The 24,499-nt window shown below is 39.7% G+C and overlaps 1 protein-coding gene across 1 annotated transcript in view; it reads right to left on the reverse strand.

Moving 5' to 3' along the window:
• The window catches only part of Dyb (Dystrobrevin), a 322,401-nt gene that overhangs the window by 187,403 nt on the left and 110,499 nt on the right, over positions 1 to 24,499 (reverse strand). The window contains exons 2-3 of the mRNA XM_067149300.2: positions 14,933 to 15,085; positions 7,446 to 7,659 (exon numbers count right to left, since the gene is read on the reverse strand). Coding sequence (XP_067005401.1) covers positions 7,446 to 7,659; positions 14,933 to 15,071 — 353 coding nt within the window. The 5' untranslated portion in view covers positions 15,072 to 15,085. The remainder of the gene's footprint in view (positions 1 to 7,445; positions 7,660 to 14,932; positions 15,086 to 24,499) is intronic.

Genomic DNA, 24,499 nt, shown 5'->3' on the forward strand with positions numbered 1-24,499 from the left:
CCCATAACCTTCTGAACAACATGGACGAAGGCACGAGTCTCAAAAAAAAAAAAAAAAAAAAAGATCGCAGAAGGGAACAAAAGAAAAATAACCACCAGGTTCTACAACAGCAGGGAGCATTGGCAGTAGAGCTTATGGTACCCATGGGGATGAAGTATTGCATTCATGTTTCTTTTGCGTGGATCCTTTCAACTTCATTAGGGCTTTCACAAACAGACAAACAGTTCTGCATTAATTTGAAGGTGTTACATGTGGCATAAGGGTGAAAAGTCTATATCAATTTTGCAATTACTTTCAAACTAATTTCAAAGAAATTGGATATTTACTGAACATCTCCCTTGGTAAGTTATTTCAATCCCTAGTTCCCCTTCCTATAAACAAATATTTGCCCCAATTTGTCCTCTTGAATTCCAACTTTATCTTCATATTCTAATCTTTCCTACTTTTAGAGAAACCACTCAAACTTATTCATCTACTAATGTCATTCCACACCATCTCTCCGTTGACAGCTCAGAACATATCACTTAGTCGAGCAGCTTGTCTTCTTTCTCCCAAGTCTTTCCAGCCCAAACTTTGCAACATTTTTGTAACGCTACTTTTTGTTGGAAATTACTCAGAACAAATCGAGCTGCTTTTCTTTGGAATTTTTCCAGTTCTTGAATCAATTAATCCTGGCGAGGGTCCCATACACTGGAACCATACTCTAGTTGGGGTCTTACCAGAGACTTATATGCCCTCTCCTTTACATCCTTACTACAACCACTAAACACCCTCATAACCATGTGCAGAGATCAGTACACTTTATTTACAATCCCATTTATGTGATTACCCCAATGAAGATCTTTCCTTATATTAACCCGTAGAGCGGGGCTTGCGGCTCCAGCCGCACTTCAAACTCTGCGCTAGGGTAGGTGATGTGGCTCCAGACGCGCGACAGTTTTTATTTTTTTCTATCTTCAGTATTAGGCGCGAGCCTTGAAACTTTCCTCACATGCTTTGGAAGGTGCTGCCATCTCTACGATTTTTTTGAACTACATAGTAAGAACAGTATTGCGACAAGGAATCCCCTTTCTATTTCGTTCGTTTTGTTCAATGCAAAAATGCCTTAAGCACCGCATCACATTCAGCCCATGCGTTCATTAGTGGGCCGCATGACTGGTCCTGCGCTGTACTAAGTTCGCGATATATAGAAGCTTCAATCTGTTCCTTTTGTGTTTTTGAAATGTGTTAGAGTTTTGTTTTATTATTATTATTATTATTATTATTATTATTATTATTATTATTATTATTATTATTATTATTATTATTATTATTATTACAACTTCCCCCATGCGGAAGCTACCACAAGGACAAAGTATGTCGACTACACAGTATTTTGTCTTCTAAGTTACTGTTGACTTTGCTAGTGTGCCAGGTAGAAAAATCATCACAAGGCTCAGGAATAAATTTGCAATATGGTTCTTCAAATGTTATATAACTTGCAATTATATAGATGATTGCGGAGTATGGTCACTGAACCTCGTATTGTGGCGATAGCGAGAGATATTCCAAGTGACTGTACTATTCGTGATATCCTTGAAAATAGCGAAGATGAAAGCTATAGTGATTTCAGTTCAGAAAGTGACGATGAATCTCCATTATTAGTAAATATTCTGGGAACTAGCTTTTCTAGTAGGGTTCCAAGACACTTTCAATTGGTACGGAGTTCGAGTTCCAGTGAAAGCAGTGAAACTGAAACTGCGAATGACGGTAATCCTGCCGCTGTACAGGGTGAATGGGATGTGCGGGGTTGTAAGCGAGCAAGATTTCCAACAAATTACAATGCTGGAATCCAGGGTGAACTTTTTTTAGATAAGAAACAGCCCGAAGAAATTTACAATTTTTTTTTTAATAGATGACGGACTTTGTGATCTTATTGCACAGCAAACAAATCTGTATGCTCAGCAAACAATTACCTCGAATTCTTTGATGGCAAAAGTGAAAAGAAGAAGGGGCCGATGACCTCGATGTTAGGCCCTTTTAAACTACAAGCATCATCATCGAAAAGAAGAAGTCATGAGAGAGACTGGGTATCCACTAACAAAAATGAAAAAAACTTTTTTTTTAGGAATCTTATTACTGCAGGGTATTGTTCAGAAGCCGAAATTAGTCCATTACTTTTCTCGTAATAAACCGTTAGCTACTCCTGTATTTTATGAAATTATGTCTGAGAAACGATTTTTCCTTTTACTGAAATTTTTTCCTTCTTGTGGACAATGAAGCTTATAATAGACAGGTTCATCCCAAATTGTATAAAGTGAAGCCAGTTCTAGATGACCTATTATCAAAATTCAGAACCACATGTACTCCAGGCGATCGCCTATCCATTGATGAGAGCCTGTTATTGTGGAAAGGTAGGCTGGGATGGAAGGTATACATACCAAAGAAAAGGTCGCGCTTTGGTATGGAATCTTATAAGTTATGTGAAGCTAAATCTGGGTATGTGTGGAACCTCCTATGGTATACGGGGAGGGAAACAGATCTGGTAAACGAAGTTTGTGGAATAGATATTTCTGAGTACACTAGTCCTTCCAAAGTTGTATTTACACTGGCCGAAGGTCTCCTGAATAAGGGTTATCTAATAGCTCTGGATAATTACTACAGTAGTCCAGAGTTATTTGACCTGCTCAATGACATTCAGACAGATGCTGTAGGCACCGTACGACCGAACAGAAAAAATCTCCCAAAAGATGTAATGGGGAAAAAACAAAAAAAGGGGGAAATTGCATTTGCTTATCGTAACAAACTCATTGCTCTCAAGTGGAGAGATAAGAGGGATGTGTGTATGCTAAGTAGCATACATGATGCCGAAATGCACACTGTGAAAAACAGGAAAGAGGACACAGTAGAAAAGCCTGTCGTGTATAGATTATAATGACTCAATGGGTGGGGTCGATTTATCTGATCAGTGTATGGTCCCGTACAGTACAGCCCGAAAGTAAATAAAGAATTTCTACCAAAAGATTTTCAGGCACTTGTTGGATATAATGTTCAATTCCTTTGTTATATATCAAAAACAAGGAGGAAAATTCACTCACAATTTCGTATGCACGTTATCCAGAAGCTTTTTGACAAGTATGATAAATCAACCCCCACTGAAGCCCAGCCAGTCAGATCAGTGGTGTCACTATCAAATGACACTTCGGATTGATTCTCGGGAAGGCACTTCCCGGATTTCAATTCCCCCTCAAATACGAAACCAATTGCAGGCAAGAGATGTTGTCTGCAATGCAAATAATAAAAGAAAGGAGACACAGCACTGCTGCAAAATCTGCAATGTAGCACTGTGCCCGGTTCCTTGCTTCGGAGTGTACCACACCGCTAAATTTTGTATTCAGAGGCGTCCATTGCACATGTATTGTGAATAGTGTTCATAGTTGTGCAAATTTGTGTGTGTGTGTGTGCGTGTGTGCGTGCGTGTAGACAGTGCCGGCGACTGGGGAATAAAGAAAGTAGCAACAAAATGGTAGGGCCTACATTTGAACAGCAATTTTTACTTATCTTTTAGACGGCTAAAATACAATAAAAAATTTATTTTTCCCAAAATGTGGAGGAGCACTACCCCCACCCCCCATTGTCACCGACACTGTGTGTGGATATATAGTGAAAGTCTCCGAGTGAAATTACTGACTCGGCAGTTTCATATCCAGAACAAGAGAAGAAAGTACATATTCGGTGAGTACATTTTTCTCTGATCATTTTTATATTCTTCACTAGTGTAATAATAGTACAGTATAACAACATTTTATAGTGCTTGTGGGACTACAATGGTAGTTTGATTCGTAAATGTTTACTGCTTGTGTACAAGTTTCGGAAAGTAACTATTACAAAGCCCATAAGAGAAAAAAATGGAAATATGAGACTTATGCGTTTGTTGCGCTAAAAAACGTCTTGCTTAAAAATTGTTCTTTATCGTGAATATGCGGTGCAGTATTGAAATTAATGTGTCTTATTGTCACAATATACAAGTAATATTAGACAGATACATGTTGGGTTGCATAATTCCAAGTATTTAAAAAAAAAAAAATGATGAAAACACCTCCCCCCGCAGTGGGTAACGAGGGAGAGCTCGCTCCCCACTTAACGGGTTAACACCTAGGTATTTACAGTGATCCCCATAAGGAACTTTCACCCCATCAACACAGTAATTAAAACTGAGAGGACTTTACCTATTTGTGAAAATCACAACCTGACTTAACCACGTTTATCATTATACCATTGCCTGCTATCCATCTCACAACATTATCAAGGTCATTTTGCAGTTGCTCACTCTCTTGTAAATTAATGATTACTCTATACAGAATAACATCATCTGCAAAAAGCCTCATCTCTGATTCCACTTCTTTACTCATATCATTTAGTTATATATAGGCTGTAAGAAAATATACAGGTCCAATAATACTACCTTGAGGAATTCCCCTCTTAATTATTACAGGGTCACATAAAGCTTTGCCTACTCTAATTCTCTGAGATCTATTTTCTAGAAATATAGCAACCCATTCAGTCACACTTTTTTCTAGTCCAATTGCACTCAATTTTGCCAGTAGTCTCCCATGATCCACCCTATCATATGCTTTAGACAGGTGAATCGCAATACAATCCATTTGACCTCCTGAATCCAAGATATTTGCTATACCTTGCTGAAATCCTACAAGCTGAGCTTCAGTGGAATAACCTTTCCTAATCCTGAACTGCCTTCTATTGAACCAGTTATTAATTTCACGAACATATCTAATATAATTAGAAAGAATGTCTTTCCAAAGCTTACATACAATGCATGTCAAACTTACTGGTCTGTATTTATCAGCTTTATGTCGATCACCCTTTCCTTCATACAAACGGGCTACTATAGCAACTCGCCATTCATTTGGTACAGCTCCTTCATGCAAACAATAGTCAAATAAGTACTTCAGATGTGGTACTATATCCCAACCGATTGTCTTTAGACCATCCCCGGAAATCTTATCAATTCCAACCGCTTTTCTAGTGTTCAACTTTTGTATCTTTGTACATGTCATTGTTATCATATGTAAATTTTAATACTTCTTTGGCATTATCACATCCTCTATCTGGACATTATCCTTGTAACCAACAATCTTTACATACTACTGATTGAATACTTCTGCCTTTTGAAGATCCTTACATACATACTCCGCCTGTTCATTAATAATTCCTGGAATGTCCTTCTTGGAACCTGTTTCTGCCTTAAAGTACCTGTACATACCCTTCCATTTTTCACTAAAATTTGTATGACTGCCAATTATGCTTGCATAATGTTATCCTTAGCTGACTTCTTTGCTAGATTCAGTTTCCTAGTAAGTTCCTTCAATTTTCCTTACTTCCACAGCCATTTCTAACTCTATTTCTATCCAATCTGCCTCCTTCTTAGTCTCTTTATTTCTCTATTATAATAAGGTGGGTCTTTTTACCATTCCTTACCACCTTTAATGGTACAAACCTGTTTTCAAATTCCTCAACAATTGCTTTAAACCTATCCCAGAGTCTGTTTACATTTTTATTTACCGTTTTCCACCAATCATATTTACTTTTTTTAAACTCCCTCATGTCTGCTTTATCAGCCATATGATACTGCCTAATAGCCCTACTTTTTTAGGCCTTCCTTTCTATCACATTTATTTTTAACTACAACAAAAACAGCATCATGATGATGTGATGGAGTCTTACTGTGCAATGCCATGGGGGGGGTCTCTTCACCTCTGGTGCATAACAGTGAATTCCAGTTTTGTCTACTGGACCTGGACCCTGTACTGCTGATATATCAAGAAGCTTGAATTTTTTCATCAGCAGAAACTATGTTTAATCTTAAATATCAAATGGGAGAACCTTGTCTCCAATTTTGCAGTTCTTGAGATCGTGTATGAACAGTGTAGAAGCCTCTAACACTGGCCATTGGCTGTGGTAGACTGGGCATGTATGCTGTATAAGAGACAGCAGGCTTCCTTACCAATTCCTTCATGGCGAACTTTCCTCAGGCACAAGACCCCAAGGTGCCCCTTTGAAGTGTTACAAATACCGGCTTAAACAAACCAAATGTCACAAGCATCAATGTCCAATCCTGGGACACTCTTGGATCGCTTGCTTTACCACCAAACCACCTCTACTGCTGTTGAACTGTTTGAGCAAGAGTGTCACAGTCATGAAGAGGTTAAATGATAGTTATACATACTCTGTCAGATGTAGCCTTGCCCTCCCCCCATCCATAGAGTGCAATCTGTGTGGACACGTTTCATGCTAGAATTGGCTTGTTCAGTCATTAAAAGTACAAGCACAAACAGCACTGGGCACTAGTGAACTGTAAGTAGAAGAATTTGTATACTCAGAAACGAGTAGCAGCTGGTGCCACTGACACGAGCACAGAAAAATTTCCCTCGCTTGTGTAACGTTGTAAACGTTCTGAATAGATGTCTTTCTGGACCTCATTTTGCTTATCTATCAAGATATTTGAGACCCACTGGATGGAATGGTGGTGATCACAGCTAATTACTCTGTAACAATGAAGATAGATTATGATGTGACTCATCTTTGATGATCTCACCAACAAATCATTGTCATCTTTTGTCACAGCCAATGCTAGTGTTCTATCCTCCAGTCTAGTGGTGTCTCTTCTATCATTTGTCTGCACAGCTATCAACAGCATTGTCACTGAACACATTTTTGAGTCAAGTATGGATACTATAGGGGAAGACTTCTTCTGCTGTGAGGAATTCAATCACAACCATCCTCCAGTCCCGTGGTGCCTCTTCCATCATTTGTCTGCACAGCTATCAACTGCATTGTCACCATACACATTTTTGAGTCAAGTATGGATACTATAGAGGAAGATGACTTCTTCTGTAAGGAATTCAATCACAACTTCTTGTACTGTAAAAGAATCAGATTCATCTGTGATTTCCAAATCTACTGTGCAGCACGCATGTTAGACACTGTTGTTTGGTGAAGCTGGAGACATATTTTGACCACCTGGCTCTTTGGTTTAATTGTCAACACCATGGCCTTTGGTTTAGAGGGTTCTGGGTTCAATTCATGGCTTGTTTGGGGATTTTATCCATGTCTGGCAAATTCCTCCATCTTGCACACATGCTCTCTCTCATGAATATATCCCTGCACATCAGGAAGGGCATCTAGCCATATAACAGGGCCATGTCCATGTGTGACTTGTGCAATACAGTTCACACCTCTGGCTCCACCAGTTTTGAAAGGGGGAAAAAAATATAAAGCATAACTTTGTACAACTGTTATACAATAACAAAGGAACTCTTCTGAAATATTACAGAAAACAATATAAGCAAAAAATTATTTTTTTATCACACCAATAAATCATGCTTCAAGTCCATCATGTAGATGTGGCCTTAAACCAAGTGGAAAAAAAAAAAAGACAGACTCACACAGAGTATGCAGACAGTAGCCAATTGAGTAGCAGGCTGGAACAAGACTCCACATGTACTTGTTGTACCACTGGTAGCCTCTTGTTCAGGTTGTGATACAAGCTGGACACCAACGTCTCCAGCCTAGACACATTCACTTCGGTTTGTGGCTCTAACGTGTTGAGTCCATTTTCACGAAAAGCTTCAATGACGTTCCAGATGTCCAGAGTGTGTACTGGAACAAGCACCAAAATAAATTAACAGCAATCATACAAGGAAAAGAAATCATAATGATATCATAAGGCTGACACTTCAACTTAAGCTGAGTATGAAAAGACAATCAGTCAATATACAAGGTGGTGCAGAAGTTGCATATTGTTTGAAATACCTTTCCAATAACATTCTCTTTTACTTTTGCATTCTTCAAAAGGGAAAGAAAGTATGGAAAAGTTGAATGCTGAACAGTGGACAAAACTTTCTAAATGTTAGGTTGCAAATTAGAAGTCCATTATTCCAACTTATCCTCATATTTGTTAGACCTGCATTTATTTCTTTAGAGTATCTCAAATAACACATCTATGTTAACAATTTAGTAACCACTGATGAGCTCTATACTAACTTTCAAATGGAGTGGAAATTGATATGTTACAACTAGAAACTCTTGACAATTATGAAGAACTCTGATAAGAATCCATCCTTGTGAGAAAGTGAATGATAGTCATTTAATACACAGAATTGTTTGCATGTTTATAAGTGCAGATTTCCAAATTATTTATTTAATGTCTGAGGCTTAAACATCAACATTTCTTTCAAAACCAAAAAATTATAAATGATTCACTTATATGCACGACTTCTGCATCACCTTGCATTTTAGATTTGGAATTTATTTCATATCTGTTTCACTTTATGTCAACGTCCCATTAGTAGTTTTATTTTCTGAACAAGATATAAGATAGAGTAAAAAACTGATCCACTCCCATTAAAAGCATCAATATTCCTTCATCTTAAAAGGAAATTAGATGAAAAATGTTCAGAGATATGACAAGTTATTACAAGTTTAACCCGTAACTATGGATGTACATTTTCAGCAACATTAACATAGACGTGAGGTCACAGAGACAACATGAGAGAGAAATTGCTAGCTGTTTTCATTTGAATAACTATACTTTATTCAACCCAAAACCACAACAACATTTTCATTAGTTAATTCTAGAACCCCCATACCTTCACATTATAGTCACAGCAATTTATGTTGCTCAGAATGCACTGTTTGATTTAAACACACATATCCTTTACACTATCAACAAAAATGGACACTAACTTGGGTATTAAAGAAGTCTGATAACAACTTCACTGAAAATTAACCACACATGAGACTGATCTCTTTTTGGGATGGAAAATGCAAGCGCTGAACTTGGCTCTCAATGTTACTCTCATTCAACACATTCAAAGCAGATCTTTCTTACACACTCCAAGCACACCAGTTTTTCACATCTGTAGCACTTGTAATATGTTTTACTCGACTTTGTTGGTGGGCAAAGATGAGAAGTTATCCGTTTTTCAAGCTTCTCCTCGAAAATGATGATATGCTCCTCAGGGAAGCTCATAATTCTAGAGATAGCGCCTTGAATATTGCTTGGGATACTGGGGTTTGATAATCTTCTTATCATGTGTGGCCTAGTGAGTTGAGCAGCAAGTTCTTTCAGAAAATGTTGCCTGGTCATTTGGGGGCTCTCACGATAGGACTGATGCAAGATATTCATATTCACAGCTGCAATATCGACGATACAGAAGACGACTGCCATCGGCCACTTTCTTGTTCTTCTACCTGAGCAGTATTTGGCCTGCTTCTGGAATATGGGTTAGAGACCGAACAGTCAAAAACAGGCTTTCAAGATCCCGACGGCCCATTCAAGTACCACACTGGACAGACGATATTGTGGCAGGACACTGCAATGTTCTGGGGATCATCTGCACCGGGAGCTAAGACAATGGTGTCCTGTGCTGCTCTCGGATGAATCCCGGTTCATGTTATATCATTCAGATGCTCATTTGCGAGAATGGAAAAGATTTTGGGAGCGATTTCATTTGACAGCTGTATAATCTACTCTTGATGATGGTGTTATGGTGTTGACAGACGCTCACATTGGATCCTTAACTGCTCGACGGTACACTTATAAGATTTGCGTGCCACACGATTCCTTATGTGAGGCAACTCCGAGAAAATGCAATATTGATGCATGATAATGCTAGAGCACATGATGCCAACATTGGTTGGAGATTCGTGCAAGAGCACCACATGCAAGGAACAGAGTGACCATCCAGAAGTCCCGACTTAAATCCGATCAAACAAGTCTGGGACCAATTGGACTACGCATCCGAGTGAGAAATCCACCGCCCCAAACACTACCAGTCCTTGCAGAGGCCCTTTTGGAAGAGTGCTGCCTCAAGTGAACATGGAGTGCCTTGACAGAAGCCTGAGAAGGTGTTGTGAAGCTCTTACACATGTGAGGGGTAGAAATGCTCCCTGTTAGGATACATAATTAGCACATAACCATTTTGGTTGTTGTCGCTGTCATCATTAGTACTGACTGTAATGAAGTTTTCAAGTTGAGTTTTCACAGGGCAGTTTGAATAGTGAAATAGATGCTCAAGATCTTGAATTACACCATAGTTGCAATCAGCATCTTTTGAGTAACCTTGGTTCTAGGCATTCAAATTCTTATCCTATTAAGGATCTTCCAGATAGGCCAAGATTGTAAAGTATGTGCTGGTATCCCTTTTGTTGGATGGTTCCAGTCAGATAGTGTAGATGTTGCTGCCAGTATTGATTCTAAGAATGCTAGGTGTGGCTGGAGCTGCCCTGGTATTATTAGTGAAACTCCTCCATGACCTGAGATGCTATTGTACTATTTCATGACCATAGAGAGGTTGTCCACCTCTTGTTTGGATTTCTCAGTTTCAGCTGCTACTTGCTGTTGGATTGAAGGTGAAGCTATGTCACAACCTTTCGCTGTTTGTTAGTTTGAAGCAGCCCAAGATTGCATGGCATGTATCATTAACCCAACAGCATCCGTAAGTGTACCAATACACTGACGCGATAAAGGGCTCTGTAGCCATAAGCATATTAGTATGTAGCTCTCATTTGTCCGCCAAAAACAAGACATGCTGCTTTCTGTCTGTTTACCAGAGATGAGATAGCCTGCACAATGAGGGCTGATATAAGAACTTTTTGAGAGGTGCTTGTAAAAGTACTTGTGATCTCCGAAACAGATTGTTTGGAAACAATGGCTGATGAACAGAAGCGAGTGTTTGTTAGTGGCAAGTATGATGAAGAATGCGTTATTTCGAACTTCTAGGCTCTGATTACAGTAGTAGTGATGATGAGGAAATGATTGCTAATCACTTCAAAGAAGGCGTTGTCAAGTGACGGGCAGCTACACCTGGAGAAATGCCATCATGACTGACTGGCCGACATTTTCCTGTCAAGATCCCCCCCAACAGAATCCAAAGGAACTAAAACTGCAAAACGCTGTGTTGCATGTCAGCAAAAGAAGACCAGAAGGGGAAAATACATAGCAATGCGACTCCTGCAACATTCCATTGTGTCTGGAGCATTTCCAGCCATACCACACAAAAAAAGACCTACTGATTTTCGAATCCCGGACTCCAAGCAACAAGGAACCTATTCCGTGTAAGTACAAATGCCGATTTATTCAGAGGTCTACAAACCAAATAAACTGTGTGAAAATTCATGGTTTCCAAGCCCTTTCTGCTATAGGAGAAGGCAGATGCAGATGGGTTAAAAAGCAATACCCACTTTCTTGGAACGGACAGAGTTGACCCACACAGGACAAGCATACTGTACTTGGTTGTAAAGAAAGTGCCAAGGCATTCTTACAGTTGCTGGGTGTGCAGCTTGACCCTGTTAGCATGCGCAGTTACCTATTCCTGGCTCTGTCCTTCATACAGAAAGAATGACAATGCTCTCTAAAAGTAAGAAACCAATCAAGCTGAAATCCAAGGTAATTGACAACAAGGGTGAACTTGAGTTGCCTTCCTTTCCAACTGATATTAAGTTTTTTCGATGTGCAGCACGATTATGTAGATGGAAAAGTGTAGGTGAGAAAGGCTTCCCTGTGATGTATGATGAGCAACGTTCTTAAGCAGAGCGGCTAACTTTCTTGATACTGAACATCCTCAAGTCTCTTTAATACTCTCGAGTGGCTTTTCTAAAAGTCTGCCCTTTTCAGGTCAAAATGAATCAACTCTCATAGTAATTACAAGTAACAACTCTCATTATTGTTCCATACTGAAGACGACGTTAGGCATAAAATCTCAAGGATAATATTTTAATAAAACCACCTATTCAATACTTTCCATGTTTAATGTGGTCTGAATCTACATGAATTTATGTAGACTTATCATGTACATGTTTCACCCATTATTTGGGCATCTTCAGCCTGTAGACAACCTTTAGGTCAAGGTTTGGGACCTTTTTAACCATATAATATAGGAACAATAAACTTTTTTCAGTTCATACCTCAAAAATCGCCGTCAGTGTGTCAAAGTAAATAATAGCAGATCTGAGTGGCTTAACAAACCCCTCGGTGTCCCCCAAGGGTCTGTACTTGGACCATTGCTGTTTGCAATTTACTTACATGATGTTGCCAAATCGATTACACATTGCAAGTATCATCTTTATGCTGATGATCTGCAGATCTACTACCACTCAAGAACTGATAAAATTCAGAGTGCTGTAGAAAAAGTTAATGCTGATTTAAGTCTCATTAGTAATTTTTCATTGAGTAACAATCTCAAAATTAATCCTCTTAAAACGCAAGCAATAATCATTGGTACTTCGAAAAACTTACACGCCTTAAAACAATATGAAATTCCTCCTGTAGCACTAAACAATAACATTATTCCATTTTGTGAAACAGTTATGAATCTTGGTGTGGCTATAAGCGAAACATTGAACTGGTCGCAACATGTGACGAAAGTGTGCCAAAAGGTATATCAAAGCCTGCATCCTCTGAAGCGGTTTAAAAATATATTTCCTTGGTCCTTGAAAATAAAGCTCATTCAATCACTCTTGTTTCCAATTCTCGAATACTGTGATACAGTTTTTATTGATATCAATAACGAGCAAAGCATGAGACTGCAACGTGCCCAAATTGCATGCATCAGGTATGCATTCGACATACAACCATATGCCCATGTATCCCCATTCTATACACAATTATCTTGGTTACGACTGAATGGCAGACATAGACTCCATGCAACTACTTTGGTGTATCAAGTGCTTTCTGAAAACACTCCTCCTTACCTATCCACCAGATTTCGCTACCTTAGTTCCCTGCACCTGTTCAATACCCGGTCAGGCTGTACGCTAGAAATTCCTGTGCATCGAACCGCAACCTACAACAGATCGTTCACAATCTCCACCACGAGCTGGTGGAATGAACTCCCCAATGACATCAGGGAAGCTAAATCTAAGACAAAATTTAAAATCCTTTGCCAGCGTCATCTTTTAAGCACTTCCAGTCTTTCTTGAGTGTGAATGGGATGCATGAATGAGAGTGAATATGGTTGTTTATTGCAATGTGTTCCTGTATATAATTTAGTTATACTTTACTCACCTTAGTTTAGTTAGTGATACTTTAGTTGCTTTAGTTATACTTTAGGTTGTAAGGATTTCATATGTTTAAATTTTATGTAAAATATACATTGTATATACATGAAGTGGTTAAGTGTAAGAAAGGGCCGGGAGCCCTAACTTCGCCACAATAAAGACGCTTTAATAATAATAATAACAACATTAAAAATCTCTTAAGACTAACATGCCAGGATAATAATTTTAAAAATGTGAATAAAACATAAATGTAACATAAATTAATGGTGTTTTAACACAATTAAAACTTGTCGGTCCTATTCTATCTAATTTAAAAATATGTCCAAAACTAAAATGGAACATAAGTCTTGGGTAAAGAGGATATTCATACCAGGGTTCATTTGACCCAACTATATCATTTCATGTTCTTGACGTAACTAATGTCAGAATGTGTTGTCAATCACAAGTGGAGATATAGAACTCATTGTTATGTGTACGCTGGTCAAGATTGTTGTGAATGAAAATATAAATTTAAATTAACGGTGTTTTTACGCAGTTAAAACTTGTCAGTTCTATTCTGTCTAACTGAAAAATATGTCCAAAACTAAAATGGATCTTCTTCTTCTTCTAACATAAGTCTTGGGAAAAGAGGATATTGATACGGGGGCTTCTTTGACCCACATATATCATTTTCATGTTCTTGACGTAACTAATGTTGAAATGTGTTGTCACCGAGCAAGTTGGCCATGCGGTTAGGGGCGCGAGGCTGTGAGCATGCATCTGGGAGATAGTGGGTTCAAATCCCACTGTTGGCAGCCCTGAAGATGGTTTTCTGTGGTTTCGCATTTTCACACCAGGCAAATGCTGGGGCTGTACCTTAATTAAGGCCACAACCGCTTCCTTCCCACTCCTAGCCCTTTTCTATTCCATCGCTGCCATAAGACCAATCTGTGTCGGTGTGATGTAAAGCAACTTGTAAATTTTTTTTTTTTTTAATTACTAAGAATGTAATCGTTACAAGTAATTTGATTACTTTTACACAATTACTTCCTAACTCTGTCTACCACATCTTCATTTGCTTCTTCACATAATCAATCAACTGCACCAATTCTAGTTTTAATTTTCACCAAATCTACTCTAATAATTTCCTCATTCAGGTGCCTAACAGAGACCACGTTGCATGCCATGGTTTTCCAAATGAACATTCCTACTGAATAATTTGTCCTATCCCTATAAATAATACCCATAAGAAAACACTTTATAATGCCCTAACACTAACACGTCCACACACATCTTGTTTCTTACTCAGCCAGTTCTTTATGTCTGAGTTTCTTGCTTCTATAAGACCACCAATCAAAAACTGTTATACCCTTATCAATGCCCCTCACTGCACCGCAAGATACACAAACTCAGTTTTTATTTCTACAGCATGCAGGTGGAATACAATACCTGTCTGTGTTAGAGGGGCCTCCCTGCTATTTTAAGGCAATTAAATTAAAATCGAGAACCTTTCACCTTTCAATGCATTTACTGTCAATGCAGATACTTAGTAATGAAGTCCATCAACTGTATTTTCAGGCAATGTTGTCACCAACATCAATTAGATAACAGTTGAAGTTCTGGCTTGTTATTCAAACTGCTATATTATGTTAACTGTAGATTAGCCTCTTTTCAAGCTATGTAGGCCATATTAATACGTTATCATATTCGTCTGTCATTATTATTATTTTACTGTATAGTTTGGCAGTTCAAGATCTTATTATGTCTTCCATTAAATCTGAACTTATAAATGGTGTATGTGAAATTTTGTATTTTCTTGACATGACTATTTACTAAACTCACAACAGGAGGGCAAACAAGACAGCATTAAGTGTAAGTCTTAAACAGTACTTACGGTGAACTTTCTTCTGCACAAAACGTAGTTTGCAGGCTGTTCGATATGATGCAAACCGAATCATATCAAAGTTCTGACCCCGCATCTCCTGCATGAGCTGAAGACGGTGATCACCACTGCGGCCATCTTCGCCCGCCATTGTGCTTGCCTAGCCTACATAACACACAAAGAAAATGGTAATATATGTTTAAAATAAAGCAGACAAATTCAGGAAAGAAAGGAGAGTATTCTGTCTCCATGCAGTTGGAGAGAGAAAAAACACTAGCCCTTTGGATCCTAATAACATAAGAGTTGGCAAAGCAAAACCGTACAGGAATGATTCAAGTAGGGAGGTAGTGAAGATGAGTGAAAGCAATCTCAGACTATGGGAGCCATCTGTTTTAATGCTAAGTGAATATTTAGTTTTCACGATCGCATTGTACCTTAAATAAACTTTCAGCCTATTAGGTCTTGTTCACGTAGTACATGCTGAAAGGACATTAAGTATAGAACAAAAATGGCCATCCAGATACCAGTGTGAATCAAATCCACAATCTTCCAATTTCACATCGGATGCTCTACCAATCGAGCTATATTGTTTTGATCGAGAGGCTATGAGGTACATGTCAGGCAATACTGCCAGCATAACTGCAGAGTGCACGCTTGTCACCTGTTGTGGGCCGATTCAAGTGTACATTTAACACTGAAGCTGAAAGTTTACTTCATGTTACACTCAATGAACACATACACGTTCAGGTGGTCGGTTCAATCAATTAATTGCTGATGACTCTTGGTAAAGGCTAATGAAAATATACATGTCCACGAAGTATAAAATGACAGGAACAGATTTCTTTATCCCAGTAGGCACATTTCATGAAAGATCGCTGCAGGCAATCTTTCGGATTCAAGCTGCTTCTCAACGTAAAAAAATTGTTGGGACAATGCCTAAACCTCCCCGATCTGACAGTGAAATCAACATATCCAGCTGCAGTCCAGGAATATCTAACAATGGTTTCAATAGAACCTTCATCAACAGAATCATCAATAGATACAAAAGCAGACCCAAGACTACCCTAGTAAAAGATTCCGCTCCAAAAGAAAAATTTTCTACATTCACTTTCAATAATAGTAGCATTTACCAAATTTCTAATATTTTCAAGAAACACAGCATCAAAATAGCTTACAGAACCTCCCACACCAACTCCAAACTCATTTTCAATCCACACACTGTCAACAATAACAATAGCAACATCAACAACAAATATTTGAACTCCGGAGTTTACAAATTAAAGAGCCAATCCTGTAATTCCAGCTACATAGGTCAAACAGGCCACAATTTCGTCATAAGATACGCCGAACATCGCAACACTCTCAAATATAATCGTTTTTCAGCTATGAGCGAACACCATAAAGCATCCAGCCATGAATACACTTCAATAGATAAAGACCTGAAGATCTTGCATTATGAGCAAAAAGGCACCTTGCTCAACATTCTCGAGAGCATCCACATTGATTTAGATCAGTTTATGAACCCCACTCACAATTTAAATGAAGTCAGCGAGAAAAAGAACATTCTACTTGAAACATTCATTCCATACATTTGTCAGAATTTCCATAACACAAACAAACCCCACCTCCATCTCCCCAACTCACCACCACCCCCCCCCCATCACACCAACCCTCCCCCTCCGCTCCTTCCAACCTAGCAAACACAGCCAAACCAACAATAGACTCGATCACGCGACCGAGACCATCACTTTGTGAAGGCCACACCATTCGAGCTTTAGAAGTCAGCGAGTAAACTAACATCCTCTTGAAACATTCATTCCTTATATTTGCCAAACAAACCCACCTCCATCTCTCCAACTCAACACCCCTCCCTTCCTCAAACCAGCCCTGCACCTCCCCTTCCCCCTCCGCTCCTTCCATCCTAGCAAACACAGCCGAACCAACAATAGACTTGATCACGCGAACGAGACCGTTACTTTGAGAAAGCCAGGCCACTAGAGAGGACAACCACCTACTGCACACCGTAAGTTTAAGCTTTCTTCACAACCATTACACACTTTTTACTTATCAACCCATGTTTCTCATACAAACTCATTTTTTTCCATTACAGATTAGAACTTCTGACGGTTTCCACTAGATTACTACAATTTACTATGCATCTGTCTTCTACCTAACACAGCTTCTCATATTTTTATATGCGGCCCTTCCGACCCCTCTATAATAAGGCAAAAACACCAGCCAACATTATGAAACAATAATGAAGAAAGGGACCGCTAGATTGAGAAGATATTGAGAATGCTGCTATTTCTAAAGCCTTAAATTTCATGTTGTTTTTTCTCCTTGTCACAGGCTTTTCGCCTGCAGGTTAATTCAGGCTTGGTTTCTCTCAAAAATGTTTGCTCCCGCTCTCCTCCTGACCAATTTGTTGTGATGGGTTTCCACTAGGATGATTCTGACAGCAATTTCAAACTGTTTTGTTATTTTTAAAGCCAATAATTTGTAAACTATGAGGTCCACAACCTCACCATGCGCTACTATTATTTGTTTCCATCTGCATCATTTGTTTTCTCATTCCCTTGTTTCTTAGGTTAACGCAGTTTTATTATTTCAAATTAACACCTGCTTCACTGAATTTTGTCGCAGTAAGTTTTTAGCTCTGCATATTGATGTAAATAGTGTATATTTGTGCTAATTTTGTTTTCCGTCTAAGCTCTCTTTTGTTTTTTGTTTACTCTTTCATTATGTTTTTTAGCATTTTTTCAACTTATATTATGTAAATTATTCCAACCCCCTAATTTTTTTCACTGAAGATGGCTCATGCGAGCCGAAACATGTCTGAATTTGTTTGCTCCGTCTAATGACGGAATATATGATGTATTGAATAGGAGGATACCCTCATTTTTCGCCATTGTAAAGTGATATAACAAAGTCTGCAAAGACAAGAGGACAGAACTGATCATGTATCACACACATCAGCAATGAAATGGAATCCTACGTTGTTGGTGTGAAGTGACGTTGTTAAGGATGATGTGACCTTCAATCCACTTCAGCACTGCCTTGTACTGTCAAAAAATATAGCAGACTACATCAAGTGGCTGACCTTAACGTGTGCATCCAGGAAGGATGATATTATAATGTGGTGGGAATGATTTATACAAACAACTGGTAGTTTTTATTCTAGGATTTATTAACTAACTAATAATTGCTTACACATGACACAGACATACCAGGACCAGAACTTGCACTACACAGTACCCACAATTACACCAGTTTGCGCTCTCTTTCTGTTCTCAAAGCTTCCATCACACAAGTTGTTCATTTATTCTGCTGCTTACACACTAAAACAATCATATTACACTCTTCCACTACTATCCCTTATACAGTAGTCTGAGTTAGTCCCACAGTTATTCTTACATTACACCATCACAGTCACTTAGTTTACAGGTCACACACAACACGTCATCCAATCCTGTGTGTCACACACTGTCCGTACACTCAAAGCAGACTTTGTTCAACTTTTCTCACACAACTGCAGGAGACACACACTTGTTCACTCACAATAGCTGGACATGAAAGGCTACTCCTCAACGACAGTCAGAATAGAATACACACTCACTTCACAGACAGAACTGCACTCATTGCACTGAACCACACTTTGGCTGACACACACAGACTGACTGGAAACCGCAAGGGAGTACTCTCACATAATACTCCACCCAATGCTAACTCTCTGACTGAAATGAACCAAACCACTAGAGCTCGTCCAGCCTGCCTTAAATAGGGAGGCTGGCCCTTTCGGATACTTCGCAAAGAAAGCCTGTACAGTCCTCTCAAATCCGAATGATCTGGATTCACTTTCCAGGTCTTTCTCCCAGAGTCAGGAGGCCTCCAGTGAGCTAATGGAGTGGAGGCAAACATGGCTGACCTTGCACGCCTGCCTCATTTCCGACTGGTTGCAGCACAGCAAGCAGGCAGGACCTTAGCTTGGTGACATCACTCGTGGCCGGGGCCAGGCTAACTTACTCCTCCTACAATAAAATGGTGGACGCCATCAAAATAATCATTCCATACATTGTGTCTTTAGATAAAATGCAACTATGCAACTGACAATGGCCCATATGTTTTGTATATTTGTAATCTTAACCCACAACCTACTTGCATTTCACAATTTCAACTTGTTCTAACACCCTAATTAGCACTACTTGTGTCAGGCTGCTCGCCTTTATCTTTCCTATCAAATCTCCATTAGCTAACTGTTGTTCTTTTCCGATCCCAACGATATCAGGTTTTTTTTTTTTTTTTTTTTTTTGCTAGGGGCTTTATGTCGCACCGACACAGATAGGTCTTATGACGACGATGATATCAGGTTTATGAAACCTAAGGAGTATTTCCTTTTCACACCCTTTGTGGCCCTTCCTTTTCTTTTGCTGATACCTCCATTCTTTGATGTATCAGATCTCTTCCGTTATCCATCTGATTAGTGTTAAAAGGGGTGTTTGCCCAGCTGCACTTCCTCTTAAAGCAATAACCATCACCACCACAGCAATGACTGTGGACATTTCTGTCAATGGCCACTTAATATCTGTGGATGATTCTGATAATGAACACGAGTTTTAGTTGACATTTTTGCAGCGGACGTTTCACTATTATGGACTAATTTACTGATAATCGTCTAAATATTACAAGCAGCATATCAACATTCGCTTCTGTTTCAAACTGGGGGAAAAAAGTTTACTGACCGAGCAAGTGGCCGCGCGGTTTGTGTCACGTAGCTCTCAGCTTGCATTCGGAAGATAGTGGGTTCGAACTCCACTGACGGCAGCCCTGACGATGGTTTTCCATTCACATCAGGCATATGCTGGAGCTGTGCCTTAATTGGCCCACGGTCGCTTCCTTCCTACTCCTACCGCTTTCCTATTCCATCGTTGTTATAAGATCCAACTGTATCGGTGCGACGTAAAGCAAATTGTAAAACAAACAAAAAAAACAAAAAATTTACAAACACACACAGTGGTGTCGAAAATAGTCGCCGAGATTGTAGAAAGCGCGGCAGGTCAGGTGTTGTTGACAGAGAGAGTGTGTCTCTCTCTCTCTCTCCATCAACGGTCAGTGAACTACTGGTATTATCTGGAATACTTCGGATGTCCAAGAGAAAATTTCAGGAGAAAAAGACCAGACTTGTGAAGAAACATCTCGAAGCTTCCACTGTGACACCGTGTTGTTGATTCCTGAGTTGACGAAGAAAAAATTGTGCTTCGCCATCCATCGTACTTACCTGGCCTAGCCTTTGCAGACTATTTTTTATTCCCCAAGCTGAAATTCACCCTGAAAGGAAGACGATGTCAGTCAACTGAAGAGATCGAAAGGAAATCGCACGCAGAACTGCGCATGAACCCCCTGAATTGTCTGCGAGGAATGCGTCCTTGGGTGGAAACGGCATTTGGAACGCTGCATTAATAGATTAGGACGGGCTCGGAAGGAGACAAAGCTAACTAGGCTGCTGGCAAAAGGCCCCTAAAAAGTTATTTTTTCAAAGTTCGGTTGTTTCCTTGAATGGGTCTCGTACAGATGATTGTCAGAAAAGTCTGACTCTTAGGTCCTTTTTGCAGAAGTAGAAAAGTTCCACTATCTATCGGAGTTTTCTTAATTCGTCTACAGATGCTACTCGGACGCAGAAATGGATTATTTCGTCCACAAAATGGAATAATAGTTTAATAGAGGAGCCGTGTTGCTCCACAGCATTCGTTATAAATAGATCAAATAGCGTGTCTTGATATAATATTGCGCCACGCCCTGAACAGTATGGTTCGTGTATGGGACTCTCACCAGGATTACTTAATTCAAGAACTGGAAAAATCCAAAGGAAAACAGTTCAATTTCTTCTGGGTGATTTCCGACAAAAGAGTAGCGTTACAAAAATGTTGGAAATTTTGGGCTGGGAAGACAGGAGAGAGAAGACGAGCTGCTCGACTAAGAGGTATATTCTGAGCTGTCGGTGGAGAGATGGCTTGGAATGACATTAGTAGACGAATAAGTTTGAGTGACGTCTTTAAAAGTAGGAAAGATCACAATATGAAGATAAAGTTGGAATTCAAGAGGATAAATTGGGGCAAATATTCGTTTATAGGAAGGGGAGTTAGGGACTGGAATAACTTACCAAGGGAGATGTTCAATAAATTTCAAATTTCTTTGAAATAATTTAAGAAAACGCTAGAAAAACAACAGATAGGGAATCTGCCAGCTGGGCGACTGCCCTAAATGCAGATCAGTAGTGACTGATTTTGAACGTTTACTTTTAGGATATGTATTACCTGTTAATTATGTGTGAAGTGATCTTTTGTAGACTTCTTTATTGTGACGTTGACTGATAATTTACGAACATTTTGTACCATTTTGTTCTACGTCGCACCGACACAGATAGGTCATATGGCAACGATGGGATAGGAAAGGCTAGAAGTGGGAAGGAAGCGACCGTGGCCTTAATTAAGGTACAGCCCCCAGCATTTACCTGGTGCAAAAATAGGAAATCATAGAAAACCACCTTCACAGCTGCCAACAGTCGGGTTCGAACCCACTATTTCCCGAATGCAAGCTGACAGCTACGTGACCCAAACCGCGCAGCCATTCACACGGTTTTACGAACTATTTTGTAGCTTTAGAGTTACCGATATTGATGTGTGTTTAATTCAAATTTTTAGATTATTCTGTTTCGCGTGGAACATTATCCCTGTGGCAGCCCAGATTGTCTGGGAAGTAAATTAAAAATTATAACAGTATGTGTGTACACGTAGCGCTACAGATGTAATGTACACGATTCCAACTGCCATTAGGACTGTCACCAATCAACCTAGAGCCCCAAAACTGTGAATCCAGTACTGATATAAGTCATTTTGGACATTTTCTTTCTCACCTCTTATGACCCGCATACCGAAGGAGGCTGAACTTGGACTTAAACGGCAACCAGAGCGTCACAATTAATCCCTGTGGCCCCGAAAAGTATGGATTCAACACAAACATTGGCCGTTTCCAATGATTTTTACATGTTACTGCCTCCCAACTTCCCAACCGTAGGGGTGCTAGGGGTGTCTTACCCTAACAGTATTTTTCTCTAGATAGCAAGTGATGTGTATCAAGTTCGATTGGCAGCTATGCTGAACATACATACATAATCTCGGCCATTTTTGACATTTCCTTTAATACCTCCCGCTCCGCCCCCTGCGGCATGCAGATGGTGGCTGAACTTGGACTTAAATGCCATCCAGCATGTCACTATTCATCCCAACGTCCCCGAAAACTATGGATTCCACACGAATATAGGTTATTTTCTATTATTCTTAAATGTCACTCCCTCCCCACTCCACCCCTAAGGGTGGTAGGTGTGTCTTACTCCCACGGTATTTCTCCCCAAACAGCATGTGTACCAAGTTTGGTTGAAATTGAAAGTTTGCCTATAGTCGCCGTCATTTATAATCGTTCTGCTTCAGCGACATCTTTACTGTGTGCAACCCGATAAGTACAGAATGTATTGCGGGCTAGTATAAGCCTTCTGCATATTGGAGTGATCCATTTAATTACTTGATTTTAGGATTATTCAAATTTGACTGAACTCAGAGACCTATCAATGTCTGATGATTCATTGGCATGTAATTTGGGAGATAATAGAAAAAAAATCAGTCCAGCAGAAGTCAGAACGGAAGGACGGACTGGACAAAGCTGTCTTTAGTAAAACCTTACCTTGATAAAGAGTGGTTAGCTCGATGTCAAATTTTGAGGGATGGATCCTTTCTGAAGAAAGTGGTCCAATTAAGTAATGTCAGAGTGCCGAAATTTTGTCCTAAAAATAAATTCTTGATCGTGTGATAAAAGTGGTGACATGAATTTCTCACATTTAAGTACAGTACTCGTCAATTGACAGCGGGGGAGATTCGACCCCACAGCCTTTAGCACAGCAAGAGAATGCCTTAGCAAATGAGCTACACAGTCAGATGGACATTGTGTATGCTATGAAACCTCTCATCTGCATTCCGAAGTCCAACATAGATCACAAGCTTAGAAAAGGAAATCACATAGCAGGATCTGGTGGAGTTAGTGTGAAATCCAAAATAGAGAGGCCACAAATTATTTGATGCTTGGCGCCCTTCTCTTCGACCGCAAATGCGAATATAAAGTCAATGTATGTAAATGAAGCTCAGTGGGCCGAGGTGACAAGAGACTTTATCACCAGCGCGCAACCCTGCATAGCAATGTGCGACAACTCTCTTCCGCAAGGCAGCTCACACATTCATATTTTAAACAGAGTCAGGCGACATAAGTACAATCATACGTACATTCATTCATTCATTCATACATACACACATGCCGTGCATACATACAGGGAAATCCAACTGCGGATTGTGAAATTATACAGGATGGTCGTAAACCACGTGAATTGGGTATGAAAGTGTTAGAAGGATGATCATACTAATAAATAATTTGAAAAAAAATCGTGCGATTGTCACTTTACCAACTGTCGAAGTTAGACAATCAGATCGTTTTGCGAGCGAATTCAAATGGGCTCTGCGAGGCGGTGTTACTAAATTTGCATACGGCTTCAGACCGGCTTGAGGACATCAATCGAAGAATAAAACTTCGCCAAGGGAGGGATTTAAACACAAATATACGAGCTGACAAGATCGCGCATAGCAGGTGCGCTGCGGTGACACCGGCTGAAACCCACGTGTGTTTGTGTTTAATGCAGATTTATCGGCATGGCTCTCAAGCTGGTCTTAAATCACGTGCAGATTTAGCAACAACCCCGGGCAAAACCCGTTTGAATTTACCCACGAAGCGATCGGACTGGATAATTTCAGCAGCTGATAAAATGACAACGGCGCGAGGTATCGAATTATTCTTTCAAATTCTGTATCAGTATAAGCAACCCTAAACGATCATATACTTGGTTTACGTTGTTTCCGAGCACCCTGTATATCATCATCTTCTTCCTGTCCTTTTCGTAACTACCTGTTGTCGGCACTTTGTATAGATTTGGCCCAATTTTACGACCTTTACTGGCGTCAATCCTGTGTGGAGGGAAGTATTTACTACTGCGTGTTTGTGGTGGTATCTTGTGATGCGTTGTATGTATTCCAAGATATGTATTAAGAGGAAAGAAAACACCCAGCTCCCAAACCAGTGACTCAAATACAATGATTTTTTTTAAAAGCGCAGATTTGGAGGGAGATATTTTGTAACATAGAAGAGGGATACGATGATCTGAACCCACTATATCCTCTTTCATCTGAACGCAGAGAAACAGAAACGTGCATTATACTGAGAGAAATGTAACGTCTTTTCAACCAACCTTTCCCCACTGAAAGTAATGAAAGATCGATGATCGATTTGCTTCAAAGATTGAATTCGAAGAATTGTCACGTTAGAAAAATAAACGGAAGTCGGTAGCTAAGGCTCAAGGAGCCCGAACGGACCTAGCATGCCTCTCTGTTCGCACTGAAAGACGGTCGAGTCGCCGAGAGATTCAGGTTCCGACCAAGGTTCTTAAAGACCACTAAGGTTCCGACTAACAGAGACACTCAGCTCCCA

The sequence above is a fragment of the Anabrus simplex genome, chromosome 6 (assembly GCF_040414725.1).
Source record: "Anabrus simplex isolate iqAnaSimp1 chromosome 6, ASM4041472v1, whole genome shotgun sequence".
In the NCBI taxonomy this organism is placed as follows: Eukaryota; Metazoa; Arthropoda; class Insecta; order Orthoptera; family Tettigoniidae; genus Anabrus; species Anabrus simplex.